Source organism: Vidua chalybeata, chromosome 1, assembly GCF_026979565.1.
Source record: "Vidua chalybeata isolate OUT-0048 chromosome 1, bVidCha1 merged haplotype, whole genome shotgun sequence".
NCBI lineage: Eukaryota > Metazoa > Chordata > Aves > Passeriformes > Viduidae > Vidua > Vidua chalybeata.
Genome location: NC_071530.1, coordinates 70,553,118 through 70,571,809, shown reverse-complemented (window position 1 = coordinate 70,571,809; position 18,692 = coordinate 70,553,118). Strand labels below are relative to the sequence as shown.

Sequence of the window (18,692 nt, the reverse complement as noted above, 5' to 3'; positions counted from 1 at the left end):
GGGATAAATCAAACTATTTATCTCAAGGTTTCAAAGAACAGGAAGAAAATGGTCCAAAGCATCCCACTGAAGTTACCGACGTAGAACACCGTAGCAATGAATTTCCAAGAAATGTGTTTTCTTTTTCCCATTTTGCTGAGTGGTGAATTTAGAAGTTCTGAGATGCAAATCTGAGAGACAGAGCTCTCTCCATGCTTTGAAGAATGAGGAAAGGTTTTTTTAAAGTGCAGTTTAAATAATGGAAATCACAGTTAAACATGACCTGGGAATGCTTGTGGGAGAAAAATTAATTTCTTTCCAGATGATAGGGAGACATTACTGATAATTTCCTGGTTTAACATTAAGTGACGTCTTCCTCAGAGGGATGAGGTTTAACAAATTAACACTTGTAATGTGCTTTTAAAATTTATATATAATGGAGAATCAGTGAATAACATGTTTAATGCACAGAATTATATATGGCTTCAGAAAGGAGAAGACACGTTAAAAAAATGATATGTCTCTCCTAAATAGAATATAGGCTGGCTTTAAACTTGTACATCCAAAAAGCCATCTGAAAGAAAAATTCCCTCATCCAAAATGTGTATGCATTTTGTTTTCTCCTTTTGTAAATTTTCTAGCAGCTAGCATTTTCCTTTGCTTGCTCTGAACTATCTTGATGTGAGCAATTAGATGCTTTGCCCATGTTGAAATTCAGGAGCAAGGTAAGATGAGGTGTAAATTCCTGGAGAACATCTAGTGAATGGATTCAAAGCAGACCTTGAGAAAGCTGCTCAAATAGGTCTCCTGAAAAATGCCATTACAATTACTATTTTTTATTTTTTTTCTGTTTTTTAAAATTCAAAATAGTACCTAACTTCTGTAGTGGAGAAATTCATGTTGCTCAGGAGGTGAAGGGCCTGTATCCCATATCCTTGCTGGAATTCAAGCCTGCAGCTCTCAAGAGAATGCACCAAGTACTCTCAGGCACTAGGCTTTAGCATAGGCTGCAGGGCAAAACTGCCCACCTTCATTTGAAGTCCTTACATGAAGGAGTGCAGCTCAAAGGCACAAGAATAGAATTCCAGAACTGATAATTTTGCAGTTCAATAGCTGCATTATAGATGAGTTCTGGTTTCCAGGGTCTGGTGCCATTCCTGTTTTAGTCCAGTAATAAAGGAAAAAATTATCTGTATGGGGATGTCTATCTTAACTAGAATGCTATGGAAGAATTTTTGTCTGTATTTTTCTGATAGCATGAATTTTTTTTCACTTTCTTAATATCTGCCTAGAAAAGAACATAGTGAATGAAGTAGGTCAGCTGTGAGCTTCCTCTCAGCTCTTCAGAGAGTGCTGCTGTGCAGCTTTTTCATCTCAATCCTCAGGCATGAAATTAGATATTCTTAGTTATGGGATGGCAAGTTACAGCTTTTGTGTAAGAGCACTGCCACCTACACATCTCCAAGATTATTTTGCAATCCTCCCTCACTTGAGTGCTACAGTTTGGAAACAGAGTCCAGCTTTTCCACACACTTACTGACAGTTTTAAAAATGCTGGAAAAGCATCCCCAAAGGACCTCTCTTGCCAATCCTGATGGATGCCTTATTTTCTTGTGCAATACCTCATGAGGCAGGTAGCTTTTGGCACAGCCCTTGTTGCAGCCTGCAACCTCACAGCACCAGCTGCAGCTCTGCCTCCACTCACACCCCGACAGCTCCTTTTCCAGGAGACCCCCACTGCAGCCCACTCTGCTGCCTCTCACTTCTCTCCCCTGCAATCTGTCAGCACGAAGCTGTCCCAAAAGTGGGCCAGCAATGACCAGTCCTGCCTTTTCCACAGCCTTCAGCTTGCCCAGTGAGGAATCATCTTACTAAATTGTAGTGGGACGACCACTGTGGGGAAAGATTTTCTCAAACTAGAGTTTCATGACAGGAAAAGTCTCCTCAGTCATATTTTCAGATTATATTAATGCAATCATTGCATGTTATCTAGTGGGGACTTAGCTGCATTTTGCTTGATGGGTTTAGCTGCTGGTCTTCTGTGAGAAATGCAGTATTCTGCCCAGAGCAGTGCTGAGCACAGTGCCTGTTGGCCTAAAATATAGGCATTGCTCAGTCCACAGCCACCCTCCAGACACCAGGAGGAAACACTGTGGAAAAACTGACTGCTGCTTGTGATGTAGAGCAGCTTCCAGGCTTGAAGGATGAGTGCTTTGGCAGCATGGAGCTATTTCCTTGCTCATGAATGGTGATGAATATGAAGGATCCTGAAAGATATGCCCAGGGGCTTTTGGTGTATCTCTTGTACCTCAGACAAGAACAACTCCACCTTGCTGCCTGATTTGCTTGGTGCAAACCTTCCAGAGGTGCAGACTGACAATGACTGTGGGGCTCAACAAAAACCTCAGGAGGCCAACATACATTTCAAGCCATAATCATTGATGCCTCAAATTCCCCACACTGTTCTGCTGAAACATGTGGGCTAGGCCTAGGGTACAGGAAATGAGATCCATAGCTGGAGTACAGCAGCAAATATCCAGAACTGAGAACCTCAGCTAGGCTCTCATACCAGTGTCTAACTTCCTGTGGTGTTGTGGGAAAAATCCACATCCAGTATGATGTACTTCAGTGAACCACAGTGTCTGAAGCTTAGTCAGTGCTTCTAAACCATGTAGCAGTTTTTGCTAAGAACCCAGGATGTCGACTACATGACTGTGTTTACACAGAGTATAGCCTTTAGGAAAAAAATGGAGGAGATTAAAGTGACTGTGGAGCTAGCTGGAGAAGATAGGGGAAGAGTTTTCTTTGTGGAAGTTAATGAAGAAGGAACTGAGGCAGCTGCTGCTACAGGGGTGACCAAAAGAATGCTTTGCCTCTGCAATTCCTTATGAGTTCAGAGCTGACCACCTGTTCCTCTTGTTGATCAAACATACTCCAAGGAAGAATGTCCTCTCCTTTGGCCAATGTTGCTCCCCCTAAGGATAGAGCAGGTTCTGCTTCTTTCTGCACAAAGAGAGCACAGTACTGTGGTAGAAAGGGGTAAGGCATAAATAACATGTTGCGATCAATTTCCACTGACATTTCCTGATATCTATATTCTTGAACCCAAGAAAAAAACACCACATTGCTTCAGCAAGACAACTGGAAAAATTATAATGGGCCTTTCCTGTTTAGACCTCTTCTCAAACAAGTGAATAGACTTAATGGAGCTTATTTGATACTTATTTCATTCTTAGCTATGAAAACTCCCATTGCAGTGGGGTTGTCTAAAGAGTTGGATGATGTGCTATATAAATCAGAAGTCCAGCATGATGCCTCCCCTCCTCAGCCACACGAGAATGCTGATGGCGGGGCCACACTCCAGGAGGTGTCGCAGGCCTCTGTCCCCAGCCACCAGGTCCCAAGTCAGAGACAGCTCAGTGCTGAATCCCCCACTTTACTGCCACATGTCTCCAGTAACCCCATCTCCAGTGCCTAAACACCACCATGAGGGAAGGCTCTTGGCTGCCATGAAGGCAGTGAAACCCACAGGTTGTGTTCATGTCCTGAGTGAGTCTCCATACAGATGTTGGGCATGGAGATATGTAGAGATTTGTCCCACACTCTTCTCCTCAGATACTCTCTCCAGGCCCTCCCTTTGGAAGTAGTAAAGTGTGGCAGCAATAAAAGTATTCAAAGCATTTATTTTGTACGGCTTTTTGAACCTTGATTTGAAAGTTTCCTTAGGCACTCAATGCTTTTGAACCTCTGCCATGTCTTGTCTCTTGCCTGTTGTATTTCATCCATGAACTACAAGCACAGCAAGGTGTAATTTACCACTACCAAGAACTTGGATGTCTTTCACCTTCATTTCTCTGACCTGTCATTCTGAAAATAATAATGAATGCAAAAGGTAGGGTTTGTATGGTATCACTATGAAATTTTCTAAGAAAATTCTTCTCTAGTGCTCTGGTGTTTGACATGTGCCTGAAAAACCGTGATCCTTGGAGACCATGAGGTGTTTGGCCTTGGAGGAAGATTGTTCTCAGTCTATAATTTCTCGCCCTGCCAGTTCTATGAGCCTCTGCCTCATGAGTGGGAAACAATCTTACTGTACAATAGAGATGCAACCGCTGAAGGGAAAGTATTTCTCAATCCAGAATTCCATAATGGATGAAAGCCCCTCTAAAGTACCATATTAATTTCAGAATATATTAATGCATTGTCTCGTGTCTTCACTGGGGTGCGCTGAGTGTGACTGGGATGGAGCTGACTGTGTTCATAGCAGCCTGTATGGTAGCCTTTTGGGATTTCTGGCTAAAACAGTGTTGATATATTTTGGCCACTGCTAAACTGTACTGCAAAAGCAATTCTGGTCTGATTCTGGTCTAATTCTGTTCTTATTCTGCCTACACAATTTTTTGCAATTATGCAAAATTTGTTTATAAGCTATTAAAACATTAGTGAACACGTATTGGTGGAGTTATGATAGATTTACACTCATGTCTGAGAACAGAATTCAGTCCCAGTTCTCTAGCTGAGCAGGAAGAAAAAAAGGCCAACTTGAAGTCTCAGTTTAGAAATTGAATACACAGAGTTTTGTTTCTCCACGTAGCACAAAAGCAGACAAAGGGAGAATATATTTATGGGTACATCCTGTTTCTGGTTTGCAAATACAGGAGGAAAAAATTAACCACGTCTTAAATATACAGTAAACTTCAGCTCTGTGAATGAAGATGCAGGAGGCTTTCCCAAATCTCAAATGAGAAGGCTTGCTGGCAGGGTCAGAGCTTTGAAGTCACCCCACAGGCATTTGATGGTGTTCCAGATCCTGTTTGCCTCACATGGCTTACTGGTAATGTTTACTTTGCACAAAAAAAAAAAAAAAAAAAAAAAAAAAAAAGAGATTTAGGGAAAGGGCCAAATGCCACCTGGGGATCTCTGTTCCACTGGCACACAGAGAGTTGCAAGGGAAGTGTTGTGTCATGATTTCTCACACACCCTCCATGTCCCTTCATCAGCATGTTGTAGTTAGATACCTGCCTTCATCTGGAATAATGTGAGGCTCTTGTGTGTGTGCATTTCATTTGGGTGTCCCAGGCCAAACACCAAAGATATTGAACATCATGTTCTGTCAAGACATTCTTGTTTGCATCCAGTGGTTACTCAAGAACACAACGGCAGGAACTACTTTACACGTTTTGCACATAGTAGTGGTTTTTGGAAGCATAATGCTTTTAAAGCAAGTTTTCTTAAATATCTTATTCTGTGCAGTAAAAGTACCTTGTTTTATGAAGGATGTTGGTAAGTGATGCTGGTCACAGGTTCCCCATTAGATTATACACAAATGTTTACAACCAGCCAAGTATCTGGGAACCATAAGGTGACTTGTCTGGGTTACAGGCAGGCCAGAAGAGAAAAGGGCTGTCAAATTTTATCCAGGATAACATGAGAGCAAACACTTAATGATAAAAATCAGTAGAAATGAGGGAAAGCAGAAATGTGAAGAGATATAGAGAACTTATTTTCAGGACAGTTCAGTAGTCCTTGGTTACCCCAGGCATGTAAGAATTTGAATTGCAGAATGAAGAAATGATATATTGTACAAATTCCACGGCAGCATATGGAAAACATACCATTTACACATCTGTATTATTCTGTGGCCTGAAGAGGAACCTTTTTCCATGGAAACAAATTCTCTTTTCACACCTCAATTGGAGGTGAATCAGTTTACACTGGCTGAAAATTTGACTCTGTGTTTTCAAATTATTCACCTGCCTGTTCCTCACAGTGCTTGGCAGCTTAGGAAGGGTATTTTCAAATCTCATTTTGTTTTCAAAACTCAGTCACTAAAAAAATATGTCCACAATATTGCCAAACAAGCTCCATTTCTGGACCTATGATACATCTGACTTTACTAGCTGTAAGGATTGGCAAGAATTTCCACACTAACATTTATGCAAATAATATATGGGACTACTAAGCCACAGCGTAATTTGACTAGCTATGGAAATCATACCACAAGGATTGTCACAGGAATGAGGAAGAGCAATTATTTTTAACATCCAGACTGATGGCCAAAAGCAATACCTTTCTTCTCAGAATGGTGAAGATTATACAATGTGCTACAGGGCTGAGCAGCCCTGTAGGGTGTTTCAGGTTTCCAAGTCCATAATTTGGTAAAGTAGCTCAGTAGCTAACAATACGAATAGGTTTTGGGTAGTGTGATTAGTGTAATGTTAAGTTCCTGGTTATGAGTACAACTACAATAATTACATTTTATGACCAGGGAGACACTCCCAAATACTACATCTTGTACAAAGGATAAATTGACTAATAAGTATTTGAACAACTTAGCCAGTAGCACAAATCAAAGTTTAAATATAACTGAATGCAACTGTTTTAATTTACAGTCAGGACAACTTAGGACAAAGTTGAGTTAAAACTTCAGGAATAAGGAAGAACAGAAATGTGACAGAGATTTGAAAACACTTTGTCCAGAAGCCTCAAAAACAGGTTCAACAAACACCTATCAATTGTAATATAGATATTTCATCCCACCTTAGGGCAGCAGATGTACCAGGAATGTCAAAGATCCTTCCAGCCACAGTTCTGTAATTTCTAACCAAAGTTAACAACAACAGCTCCATTGCATGAAATTATGTTATCTTTTTCACTGTCTAAGCAATATAGGACAACAGCCTCTTTTTTAAAATGCAAAGGAAATTTCCTACTTTCTACTGCATTCCACAATGATGAATGACAAGAAAAATTATGCACTGAGGCAGACCAAAGAGAGGAATACTTATAGACATTCTGTATCTCACAGCTTTAAAAAATGCTGCACTTGCTATTAAGGTAAAGAAACCTGGCTTATAAAATGACTTAAATTGCCACAAAGAAATGATGTTCAGAAATACTATAAATGAGATCATTCACAAAGCCTGAACCAGTATTATAAAACAGGGTCATCATGGAGAAATAATTATCTGTTTGGTCATATCACCTTACACTATGGAAGTCTGTTAAGAAGACACATGCAGACATCCCTGCCTACAAATGTAATATCCTGTTAGTCAAAGCTCGTGAACAAGTGAGAAAAGGCGTGAGCAGGGAAGGTACAACAGGCAGAACTGGCTGTATTGCTAGAGCTATTTTTGGATGCTGATAAGTGAAACATAGATGAAGACTATTTTATGTCATGTCTATATTTCGCTGGGGAGTAAATGGGGTTTATTGTAATCGTGAAAAAGCTTCTGGTGCACAAAGAAGTTCAGTTGGAAAAACAGCAGTGCTGGGCTCAGCTTTTCCCTGGCAAGTTGAATGACCAGCATGAGGTGGCTCAGGTCTCTGAAAGTTCACAGTCATCAATTCTTGTACCTCGTTGCCAGTTAATTCAGTATTAGAGAATCAGCAGACAGCAGTGCTATTTATTTAAGCTGTTTCAATTGGTTCTTGACTTATACAACCTGAAGATCACGGAAATGAATATCAGAATCCCCTCATGTGATGCTTCCCAAATGAGCTGAGACCATCAGCAACATCTGAAGTAACTCCAGCTTCCTCAAATTCAAGAGGTATGTTTTCTGTCATGCTAAAATTTCTGTTGATCACCACAGATACTTTATCATCATAATTGCTCTGATATATTGTATAAGACTTGTTATTTGTTGTAGCAGATGTCTGACAAACAGGGAGGGGGGCCCTCTTGGCCAGTGAAAATCAAAGGAGTCCTTGTTTTATTCTTACTATTCAGCAACTCCACTTATCTAATGGTACCTTTACTCACAGGCAACCTCAGACAAATCAGGTACTCTGTAATTACCACCTGAGCAGGGTGGTAGCAGAACGTGCATTTTGTAAGATGAAAGGGACAAGACAAGCCTTTGCTGTCAAACTTGAGATCAGTTCTTCGACAAGAATCTGCTTCCCTGCTACGTCCTGCAGACACTGACAGCAAGGGAAGCATATGGCTGCAAACAGTGAGGAAAAAGCCAAGGGAGAACTGTAGACATCCAGGTTTCTTGCATTCTCTTGAAGCAAAGGATAATCACAAGGAATATGCTGGTGGTCTGTTCTGCTACAGAGTGAGTCATTGCTTCTTGCTGTGAGGTTGTGTTCTGCTGATTGACATCACCAGTTGGAACTTGTTCCTTGCTTTGGCCTTCCTACGCTTATCTCATCCGTGTAATCAGAACTCTTCGTGGTTTAAATATCATGTAGAGAAGTCTTCATTCCCTTGGTCCTGGCTCCAAGGCCATCAGAAACATTAAAACATGTTGCTGGAAAGTGAAGTAAAATTTTGAGACTTTCAGCCACAATAACTGCAAACAGATAAATGGTGCTGGGCAAAACTTATCCCTAAGGATGTAGCACTATTTACAGCCTTATCTAAATGTGTCGAAATTTAGGTGTAGGAAGCAAGTCAGTCTGCAATCCATTCCTCTGTGCCTTAAAGCTACTTTACTATGACAAGCATCTGACCACTAGCTAAAAGGGCAGAAATTTGTATTCTTGACAGAGTAGTTTAACTATCTGAAACAAATTCTGTCAGTGCCTTTGTACTTGCAGTGCTTTTACATCTTCACCTTCCTTTCCACACAACAGCATCTCAGCAACTGCTTCTCTGTGACCTTTAGAAGAAGTCCTCCTGCTATTTATCCTTTTCTTTTACCAAGGTTATCAACGGAAAGGAATAAAGAGAGTCTCCTGATTCTGAGACTACTGTGACCATCTTCAATCCTCATAGCTTTATTCTGGCCTGCAATGAGCCTCTGCATTATTCAAAGAGCAAGAAGGGAGTCACAGATCTGGAAAATGCAGTGCAAATCCTAGTCCAGCCCTCTGTTCAACAGCAGGATGGGCTGTATCTTTGCCTTTCTCAGCAAGCAGTTGCATAGTGAGTCCCCTTAAAACCTACAATTCAGGAGATCCTTCAATCTGCTTGAACAAAAAAGCCTGGATTTCTCCGATATTCCCATTAAGAAACTATCTCTGTCTAAGCCACACTCCAACCTATGCTAAACTAACCTAGAAGAGAACAAAATAGCAAAGCAGGAGACTAGAAAAACAGCAGAGAATGTTCCTTTCTGGGAATGAAGGCCTGTCCAACTACATTGTGTGTAATTTGGCTGCTAACAAAAAATTATTCATGTGAAACAAATATCCACCAAATGGAAAAATGGAGCCATAGTTAACCTTCAGATTAATTCAAAATGAATTGAAAACAGGAGTACCTACAAAACCAGAGAAATAACAAACAATGTTGAGGAAACCTGAATAAACCTGTTCACTTAAGACAGACAGTTAAAAGTATTAGAAAACTAAGCAGGGGCTAAGAAAGTGTTTCACTCTGTGAGCTTATTAGATAACCTGAACTTTGCTTTAACAGATTCCTACACAGAATGCATTTTAGGGGTACTTGTTGCTTTTAGCATGTACCCCCATGCCCAAAGGCCATCAATTATTGTGCTTCAGGATTGCAATTTTCCATTCACTGTATTAATTTGGATTAAAAATTCCCAGTGTTCCTAAAAGACAAATATTTGGTTGTGTCTTGCTGTTCAAAAACCCTCTAATTTCTGTTCTGGGAGACACCTGGATGCTACCCTGACTTAAAACTGTTACATCTTGTAGCTCCTACCTGTATACTTACTCTCTCTTATATTCCACAACATTTTTCCTCCAACTGTGCCTAGTGCCCAAAATAAGACTGCAGAGAACAGTCCATCACCACAAGAAAGGGAACAGCATCTGCCCAGTCCTGCTCCGCAGCTCCCTGTCGGTGGCAGTGGTGTGTGTTGGGGAATCCATTCCGTGCAGGTAGCCCAGGGTGCAGCTGCAGGCTGAGCTCTGGGTGGGAGCCCCAGGCAAGGGGCTATGAAATGCCCAACCAGTGCAGAACAAAGGGCCCAGGGAGCTATGGCCTGGCCAGGGAACCAGACACTTGGAGATGCAGCAGGAACCAAGGACCTTGGACTTTCCCACACACAGGTTGTGAGGGTATAAAAGCCCAAGGTTTCCTTTCTTTGGGGTCCCTCCTTGGAGGCACCAGCTCGAGCTGATATTTTGTTATTGCACCATGATTAAATTATTTCAAGGATTGAAATGTCTGAGGCTCTGTGATGGTAAGGAAATCTGGTGTACCTGTGGGTGTGGGGGATGCAGCTCTGAAGTGGCCCTGATCCTGGCTTGTAACAGTGCAGATGTGACTGCTGGAGTGGCTCCTGGATGGTCAGACAGGGTTTAGCACTCAGGACCAGGGTCAGCACTGAGAAACAGGCTCAGTAGGTGAGTTTTTAGGTGACTGTGTGGAGAGCAGCCAGAAACCAGGAAAGCAAGCCAGATGCTTCTTTGGGAAGTTTTCTTGCCCCAGTGTTAAGCAAGTTAAACCAGACTGCACGGCTTTCATCGCTTCAGGCAAAATCTGTGCAGGTCTGACTCTCTTGTTCTCAGGGCTTGAATGAACAGTGTGTTTTTAATTTCTATTTCCTCCCAAGAAATAGCTATGGGAAAATTCAAACTGAAAGGGATTTAAACCCCATAAGTACTTTATGACTGATAGGAAACTGCCTTCAGAGTTTCCTAAAAACCAGAGTATCTGGTTGGGTTGATGCATAAATATATCTTAGTAGTGATAACTAAGTACTTGTTACAAAACAGTGTTGTTAGTGCTTGCATACACTCATACTAATACTTGCCCACCCACACACCATATCAACCTGAATGTGAAGAAAGATCATTTCTCAGGAAAATAAAACCAGAAATATACTACTTCTTATAAATAGGTTGCTCTGTCCCTGCTGCCTATGCCTTGCTGAAGCAGTATAAGACAGTGATCAGGTGTCCTCAGAGACACTGACAAAAATGAGGAGTAATGGGAAGTTCTGGATATAGTTCAGCCCAGGACTAAATCAGCGGGCTGGTTATAGCAGTGTAATTGTCTCTACTACAAAAACTGTATGTTGCATTCATCGGTGCCACTTCTTATCTCAAAACAACAAAATTCCTAGAATTAATTATTTACAGGTGAAAAACCTCTCTGAAATTGCCTTTGTTTCTAGGAGTTTGCCTTTTTTTTTTTATAACTACTTAGATTTTTTTTTAATATCTTAGTATACATTTAAAATTGTGACTTCTTTCTGAATTCCTAGGGGTATGGAAAAATTCAAGATTCCACAACAAGTCCCCTAATTATTCTAACTGGTTGCAACAGACAGGAATGTGATTCATCATGAGTGAAATTTATGCTGCCACTGGGAGTGGCAATGGTTTTATATCCCATTGCTCCAGAAGCTCCATCAAGAAGCTCAAGCGCCAAGTTGACACCGTCAGTACTGAGAAGGTAAATATCTCCGTGATCTTTAATTCTAAATGACAGAACTAGGATCTAAGGATCAATATGTGCATTAGTAATATACATACCTCCTTTGCACATATATATGGCATGTGACATATTTTGAGGAAGCGACAATGTTTTGGACTACATTAAAATGTATGGGCTGTGTAATGAATCTGTGCTTAACTTGTACAATGATACTTCTAAACTTCTACTTTCTGAGTGTGCTTCTAAAGAAGATTAAAACCATTTGCCACTTCTTCTGTATGACCCAGACTGATAATTTATAAGAGCACAGTCTTTCTATAGTGCTCTATCTTCCAAATGTTTATATGGATACTTTATTCTTCTTGTGCAATACGGGAAATATGCTTACTACATGTGTGGAAGAAATTATTCAGACTCAGTAAGAATCAAACCAAATGTGACTTAGAATAGTGGAACTTCTGAAATACTGAACTTATGATCAGGTGTTTCTACAACACTTCACTGGATGCAGACACTACATCTTTAAGTCTCTAATGAGACAGGAACTCTGTTCTAGGTCTAAGTTATGAAGAGCTTTGCAGAACATTCAAGATGATCTGCTTGTAATAATTGTGATTGTAACTGAAGGATATCTGGGAAAAAGAGTTCAAGCTGCCGGAAAAAGAGTTTAAGCTTCAGATAAAAAAAATATGTCTGGAATTTTCTACTAATGCAAAATGTGTTTCTGCTCAAAATCTTACTAAGTGAGCCTGTCTGTAGTTCCATTTTCTGTCAAACAATTGTTAAGCAATCAGCCTTAGAAGGACATGTATCTGAGGCACAGCTAAGTAATACACACAAAGTTTTTAGAGAGAAACAAAGAGTAAGATATGATCAAGGGTGTAATTAATAAGTGCTGTGCCTAGAGGACTCAAGGCAAAAAGATCAGGATATAAACTGAGCTGGAAATTTGGTTAGGACAAAGTTAGGGCTAAGTGGCAAAGCCATAGCTATTGCTTGAGCTGGAGAAGCAGCTCAACTCAGAATACTGTTTTGGCAAAATGTGTTTCTTCTGCTATTCAAGGCACTGGTTTTCAGATTCACTGTGAAATCCCAAATGTAATGAACGGGGAATTTCTATGAAGTACAGAATAATTCAGCCTAGCTATTGCAAAAAACCTTACCAGGGCATCTAAACATAGCAGGTGTAAGGATGAGAAACCTAAATTGTTTTTACCCTTGTTTCAGGTCATCACAGTGCCACAATGTGCTCTCTCAGTGCAGCCAATGCCAAGTTCTGTCTTGACTTTTTCAGAGAGCTGAACAAAAGAAAAAGAAATGAAAACATCTTCTTCTCCCCATTAAGTCTGTCAGCTGCCTTTGGAATGGTTGTCCTTGGAGCCAGGGGCAGCACACTTGAGCAGATTGAGAAGGTAGGGCTTTGCTCTGAAAAGGGAATGCTGGTAAGATATGAGCCAAGAGGCTGATTGTACCATGTGATACAGTTCCTAAACATCCAAAGGGCTGATGCATACAGAAAGCCATTTAAAAAATACATTATTCTGTTCCTAATACCAAACTTCTTCAGACAAAGCATAATTATAATTATTGAATTGATTTTCAGTGTGCTAAAGAAAGTGTTTTGGAGGTATCCCTGCACTCTTAGAGCTCCTTACCTTTAATGTGTTTTTGTTTCTTCTCTGGACACCCAAAGCTTCCTTTCTCATATAGAAAAACTTCAAAGATTTCATGCATTCACCATCTCCTAAAACTACTTGTTCACTTGCAAGGATTTTAGGGTAAAGAGCAAAGGGGCCTTTCTGCAGCGCCTGTGTCTGGCTGTATTTTGGGATAGGCTTGCAACACTGCTTTAGCTTTGAAGTACCTTCACTCATCTGCATTCACCCAACATTTACATTGCAGGTCTTTCATTTCAAAGAAGTTTTGAGCAGTACGAGACAGGAAAACAGATACCCTTCTGAGGAGGTAAGACACAATTGCAGCTCTGAGCTGAATCAACAGGAACCAGTTTGTCAGCCTTTTTCCTTGAAGACAATCACTTAATCAGAAAGCACAGCAGGGCTGATCAGCCTCTCCATCTTGATTTGCTGACCTGCTTATTACTGTTATTTAAGGGGCCTTGTGAGATCACACATTTCAGCAGTTGAGCTTTCTCATTATGGGTTTCTAACCAAAACAGCTGTGCCAATCTAAAATGTGATAAGTGCTTCAATTGCCACCTGCAAAGGTTTGCCTATTGAGCATGCCAAAAGAACCTTGGAGCTTGCTTCTCCCTGTCTCTAAGCCAGTAGCCTTTTGCTGTCCCTTAGTGTGCACAGGGACACCACTGTAGGATATGGTGTGGTTTGGAGGTAAAGAGCGAGAAGGGGAACTGTTTTGTCATTCTGCACATGTGGCACAGGGGGAATAGGAGGTGGTGTCCTGGTGCATTTATTCCAGTACTTGAATCAGCTGGGTGGAGTAGGGTTTCTCATGCAGAGAGAGGCTGCAATTCACCCTCAGGTCCAACTTTGCATAGGAAAGCTCAAGCCTACCACGAAACATCTGTTTTCCTGTTTGAAGTGTGACAAAGATGAAGGAGTCCATTCCCAGTTCCAGGCTCTGTTGGCCGAAATCAGTGAACCTGGACCAGGCTGCTGTCTCACCATTGCCAACAGGCTCTTTGGAGAAATTACTTATCCATTCTTCCAGGTAAGGGATCGTGGTCTCCCTTGTAACAGTTACTAGGAGTGGGGAGCTCAGCAGAATGTTTTCCATCAAGAAGCACAAAGGGACATATGCCTTTTTTACCAATTTCTTTCTTGCTGATCTACTACATGGAACTATTCTGAAGCCATGAAATTACCCATCTTATAAAAATCATCACAATGCAATAAACTTCTGCAATTTGTACTTTCCAGCAATACTTGGATTCCACAAAGAAATTCTATCGAGCAGAACTGGAACCAGTAAATTTTAAATACACTGAAGAAGAAGTCAGAGACAAAATTAACTTCTGGGTTGAAAATGAAACAAAAGGTAAAGAGAAAATGTGCAGGTTTTTTGGTTTGCAATTGAAACACTTACGAATATCACTCTTTTTCCAAAGATAGCAAGATTTTTATATATTAAACACCTGCACTATTTTTTTTTTCAACAGGAAATAAATGTAGTAAGTGGAACAAAAATGCCTTGAGTTCCTTGGTTCCAAAGCTGTACATAAATATTTGTCATTTGCCTGACAGCATTATACCACTTGTCAATTTAAAAGAAATAACTATTAATAGTCAAAGTCAGCTGATTGCCAGAACAAAGTAATAATTTGTCTTAATTCATTATTTTTAAAGGTAAAATCAAAGACCTGTTTGCTGCTGGTTTTATTGATCCCTCTACTGTACTTGTCCTGGTCAATGCTATATATTTTAAAGGAAAGTGGGAAGTAGAATTTAAGAAAGAAGACACTAAGGAAGCATATTTCCACCTGAACAAGGTACAGTATGGGCAGGAACTGAAGCAGCTGGGGGATGCAGGTCAGATGTCTGTCTCCTATAATAACAGATGGGGACTTTTCTCCTCTCTGTTATCCTTAGACAAAACAGTGGCCATAAATGAGAACAATAGAAGACTGTATTTCTCTCTGTTTTCCTAACCAAATATATAAATGTTTGTACCAATTCACATCAGAAGTGGTTCTTGTGCAGCTGAGATCCTTGTTGGACCAAATCCACTGAGCACATGCACTAACTTTGTTGGGGATTTTGCAACTAAGGGTGCTATTTCAAAAATAATCTGCTGTTGAGATTGAAAGTGAGGGTTCTGCTTCTCTCCTACTATTTATGAAGAGAACTGTGTGTGCTTTCAGGGAAAAAAAGTATTAATCTCAGGGGAATGTATACATTATTCATGAAGAATTTGATTTATAGTTGCATAAGATGTATCAGTTTCCTCATCTGACACACCAGAAAAAAGAAAGATGTAATGAGGAAGTTGTGAGTAAAGTAATTTGGCACCATTAGAAAGGGAAATGTAGTTTTTATGCTTCTAAAATGGATAACTTCATTGGGACTACAGTTGAGAGGAGCATATAAATGCTACAAGTATATTAAACCCATGACCACTTTAAATAATGCTTTTGAGCTGGACTCTAAGCTCAGTGGTGAAACCAATTAAACCAGGGTGATAATTTCTTTATTTTCCATTTAATATGTTTCATGTGTTCCAGAATGAGAGAAGAAAAGTGCAGATGATGTTTCAAGAAGGGTATTTTAACATGACCATCATAGAGGAACTGAAAACAAAAGTCATAGAGCTCCAATACTTCAATAATGAACTGAGCATGTTCATTCTTCTTCCTGAAGACGATTGTGAGGACTTTACTGGCCTAGAACAGGTAACGCTTCATTTTCTCTCTAGTAACATATATAAGAGAGCAATGCTTTAGCATTGCTCCAGTGTGGTCAGAAGACAAGGGGGAAAAACTGAACTTCCATTCATTATGATGCCAATCATTACTCCCAATACAGCTTGAATGTGCCCTCACCTACGAAAAACTGGCAGAATGGACCAGCTCGGCTATGATGCAACCACTGAAAGTGAAGGTGTACCTGCCCCAGTTCAAGATGGAGGAAAGTTATGTTCTCAACAGCACTCTCCAGGAGATGGGAGTGATGAATGTTTTTGACTGGGGAAAAGCTGATTTGTCAGGAATCTCTATGAAAGATGGCTTGGTTGTGTCCAAGGCCATCCAGAAGACAATCGTGGAAGTCAATGAAGAGGGCACTGAAGCAGGTTGTTCCATGGGGCTTCTTGCAATGCCTCTGTGTTGCCCAGTAACTTGTGAGTTCAGAGCTGACCATCCATTCCTCTTCTTCATCAGACACAACCAAACCAACACCATTCTCTTCTTTGGAAGATATTCCTCTCCTTAAGTGGAGGTTATATTGGAAATTGGCTCTTTCTTCCCACTTACATCCCAACTGGCAAGCAATAAGGATAAAAGACAAAACAAAAGACATTTCTCTAGATTTTATCCTAAAGTCTAGTTTGCTGTAAATAAAAAGACTATCTGAGAAGACCCAAATTAAAGATAAAACCCTAAACCCCATGAATTTTAGGCATATTTTACTTTTAGGAGACCTCATGAAAATGACATCTACTTTAAAATACACCATGAGGTATTTGCCAAAATGCTATAGTCCTCTAGAAGTATCTTCAAAGAAAATTTTACTTTGAGCCTTTCCTAATGCTGTAGGGATCCAATAAACCCATGACTTTAGTGCCCTGAAGATAAGTGATACCTTCTCTCACATGAAGTAGAGAGGAGGATAGGGATCTGCATTAAAAGCATAACCTCAGGCACTTGGTCTCTTTTAGCCTTACCTACCTAAGGTCTCAAGGAAAATACCACTTTATAGGGGAGTATCAAAATATTCCCCTAGGGCCTCCTATTAAATACTGACTGGGGGCAGCATTTCAAACTGGACCTCTCAGGGTTTATTGTCAGAGAGCAGAGAAGACAGAAGATTTTCTGGTGTAATTTTGCTTGCACTCAAGAAAGGCAGACCCATTGCTTATTTTTTTTTGTGAAAGACCCTGTATGTGTGACCAAGTTCTCCATCTTCCTCATAAACTCCCACATAATAAAACCAGGGTTTCAGAATAATGGAACAATTTTCTGACAAGGCCTGCGCTGTGATGGCTGGGAATGAGACATGTAATTCCCACATTAAATTTTAAGTAGTGGTCAGCCATTCTCACTTCTAAGATTCAGCTCTGTTTCAGCCTCAGGTAGCATGAGTTTCTTGTTCCAGCTATTTTATTAATCATTAACATTAAAAAATTTTTAAAATCTGTAGTGATGGTTTTTAAATGGGTTGTCTGTGTTTATTATTTTTTATTATTATTGCTATTTATCATGATAAGCCCACTGCACACTAAATAGTAAATGTAGTAGTCTGCAGAATTAGGTAAACAGAGGAATAGTCTAATAAGTAAAAATGATGGTAATCCTTTCAAAAAATGTAAATGACACTGAAGTCTACCTCCCACTTTTAAATATTCACCAGACTGAGTTTAGGCACTGGACAATTCAACATTAGGGTACATAAACTCTGAACCTTCTCCCAGTTTTGCCTGACTACTATTAGTTGCCTGACTTGGGGACGAGCAGTTCTCTGGGAAGCAAATCAAGAGGAAAATTTCTAGTAAAGCTAATTTTCTTGCTTACGATCTAGTTCCCTAAACCACCTCCTGGATGTTGTGGAGTAGGTGGTAAGAAGGAATAGCACAGGGTCACAAGAAGGGAGCAGCCTGCCCAGTCTGGCAGTAGGTAACATCCAAAATCTACAGGTACATGAAGAATACTTGCTTTTATGGGAAAAATATTCCAGCCTTTGATGACTCTCTTCTCCTTTCCTTGTTACTCACTGATGGGAAGAAGGTAAACACTGGAAGCACAATGGTACCATTGTAGAACTGATGATTCAAAGGGCTCTTCCAAATGCTGAGATATGCAGGAAAAATTACAGTAAATTACAGTTCTCAACACAAATTGAACTGCTGAATAAAGCAGACCCATTGTGGTCTGGAGATACTTCATATGGCTGCAATTGCAGTATGAAATACAGCCTGAAATAGTTAAATTACCTATAGAGACACAGTTTTCATACCATTGCCTGGTAAGAGAACACAAAACACAGGCTGTTAGCTCTTTGATAAATAAAATATTCAAAAAACACCTATACATGCTTTTCAACAACTGACATTGGAATTTTGTGTATATCTGGTTTGTCTCCATTTAAAATTACTTTGGTTAAAAGAAAAGAAGAGTGAAATTAACAGTATTAGAATTTATTAGCTTGCACAATCAGGCCTATATATTTTCAGATAAAATGTAAAAGAAAAAGAATTAATGTGATAAAGGCAAGTGCTTTAACATATTAGCCCAAAAAGCACAAGTCTTACAACAGGAATTTTGTGCGTGAGCAAAGGAGAAGGTGTGGCTGAAACAAGTATATCACTTAGTTTACTACAGCAGAAGTAACTTTGTATTGTTAAAAAAAACCCCAAAAACTTATTTCAGGGATATCTAGATAATTCAGAACCAGCAAAAAAATACAGTATAAATTATAATTATAATTATGCAATCTTTTTTCCTTAATGCCATTTTAATCTACAAGAAATGAAAAAAAATGTGGTGAAAAACACTAGAAGCTGGAAAGTAACCTTCTGCTGCTAGTGTAGTGGCAGCAGCTCCTACTGTGGAGGGCAGAGCTCCCACAAAATCATGGATGTTTATTTTAAAATAGAAGGTAAGCCCTCCACTGTGTCTGCAAATGCTTCTCCTGTGGGAAACTGTAAAAGTTCAATGCCAAGCAATAGAGCTCGCAGAGCAGAGAAAAGCTGGAAACTCCAAACGGTGCCTGGAGCA

At 40.0% G+C, this 18,692-nt stretch overlaps 1 protein-coding gene across 2 annotated transcripts; it reads left to right on the top strand.

The window, feature by feature from the left end:
- The first annotated feature begins 12,528 nt into the window (after positions 1-12,528).
- LOC128798638 (leukocyte elastase inhibitor A-like) lies at positions 12,529-17,122 on the top strand. 2 transcript variants are annotated; one of them, XM_053962398.1, is made up of 7 exons: positions 12,529-12,696; positions 13,187-13,249; positions 13,847-13,975; positions 14,185-14,302; positions 14,611-14,753; positions 15,486-15,653; positions 15,787-17,122. In XM_053962398.1, the coding sequence occupies exons 1-7, from the start codon at positions 12,529-12,531 to the stop codon at positions 16,189-16,191; spliced, it is 1,194 nt and encodes a 397-aa protein (XP_053818373.1). In that variant the 3' UTR covers positions 16,192-17,122. The 2 variants fall into 2 exon arrangements, with proteins under 2 accessions (XP_053818373.1, XP_053818453.1); XM_053962478.1 differs by having other exon boundaries at positions 13,787-13,975.
- The last annotated feature ends 1,570 nt before the right edge of the window (positions 17,123-18,692 follow it).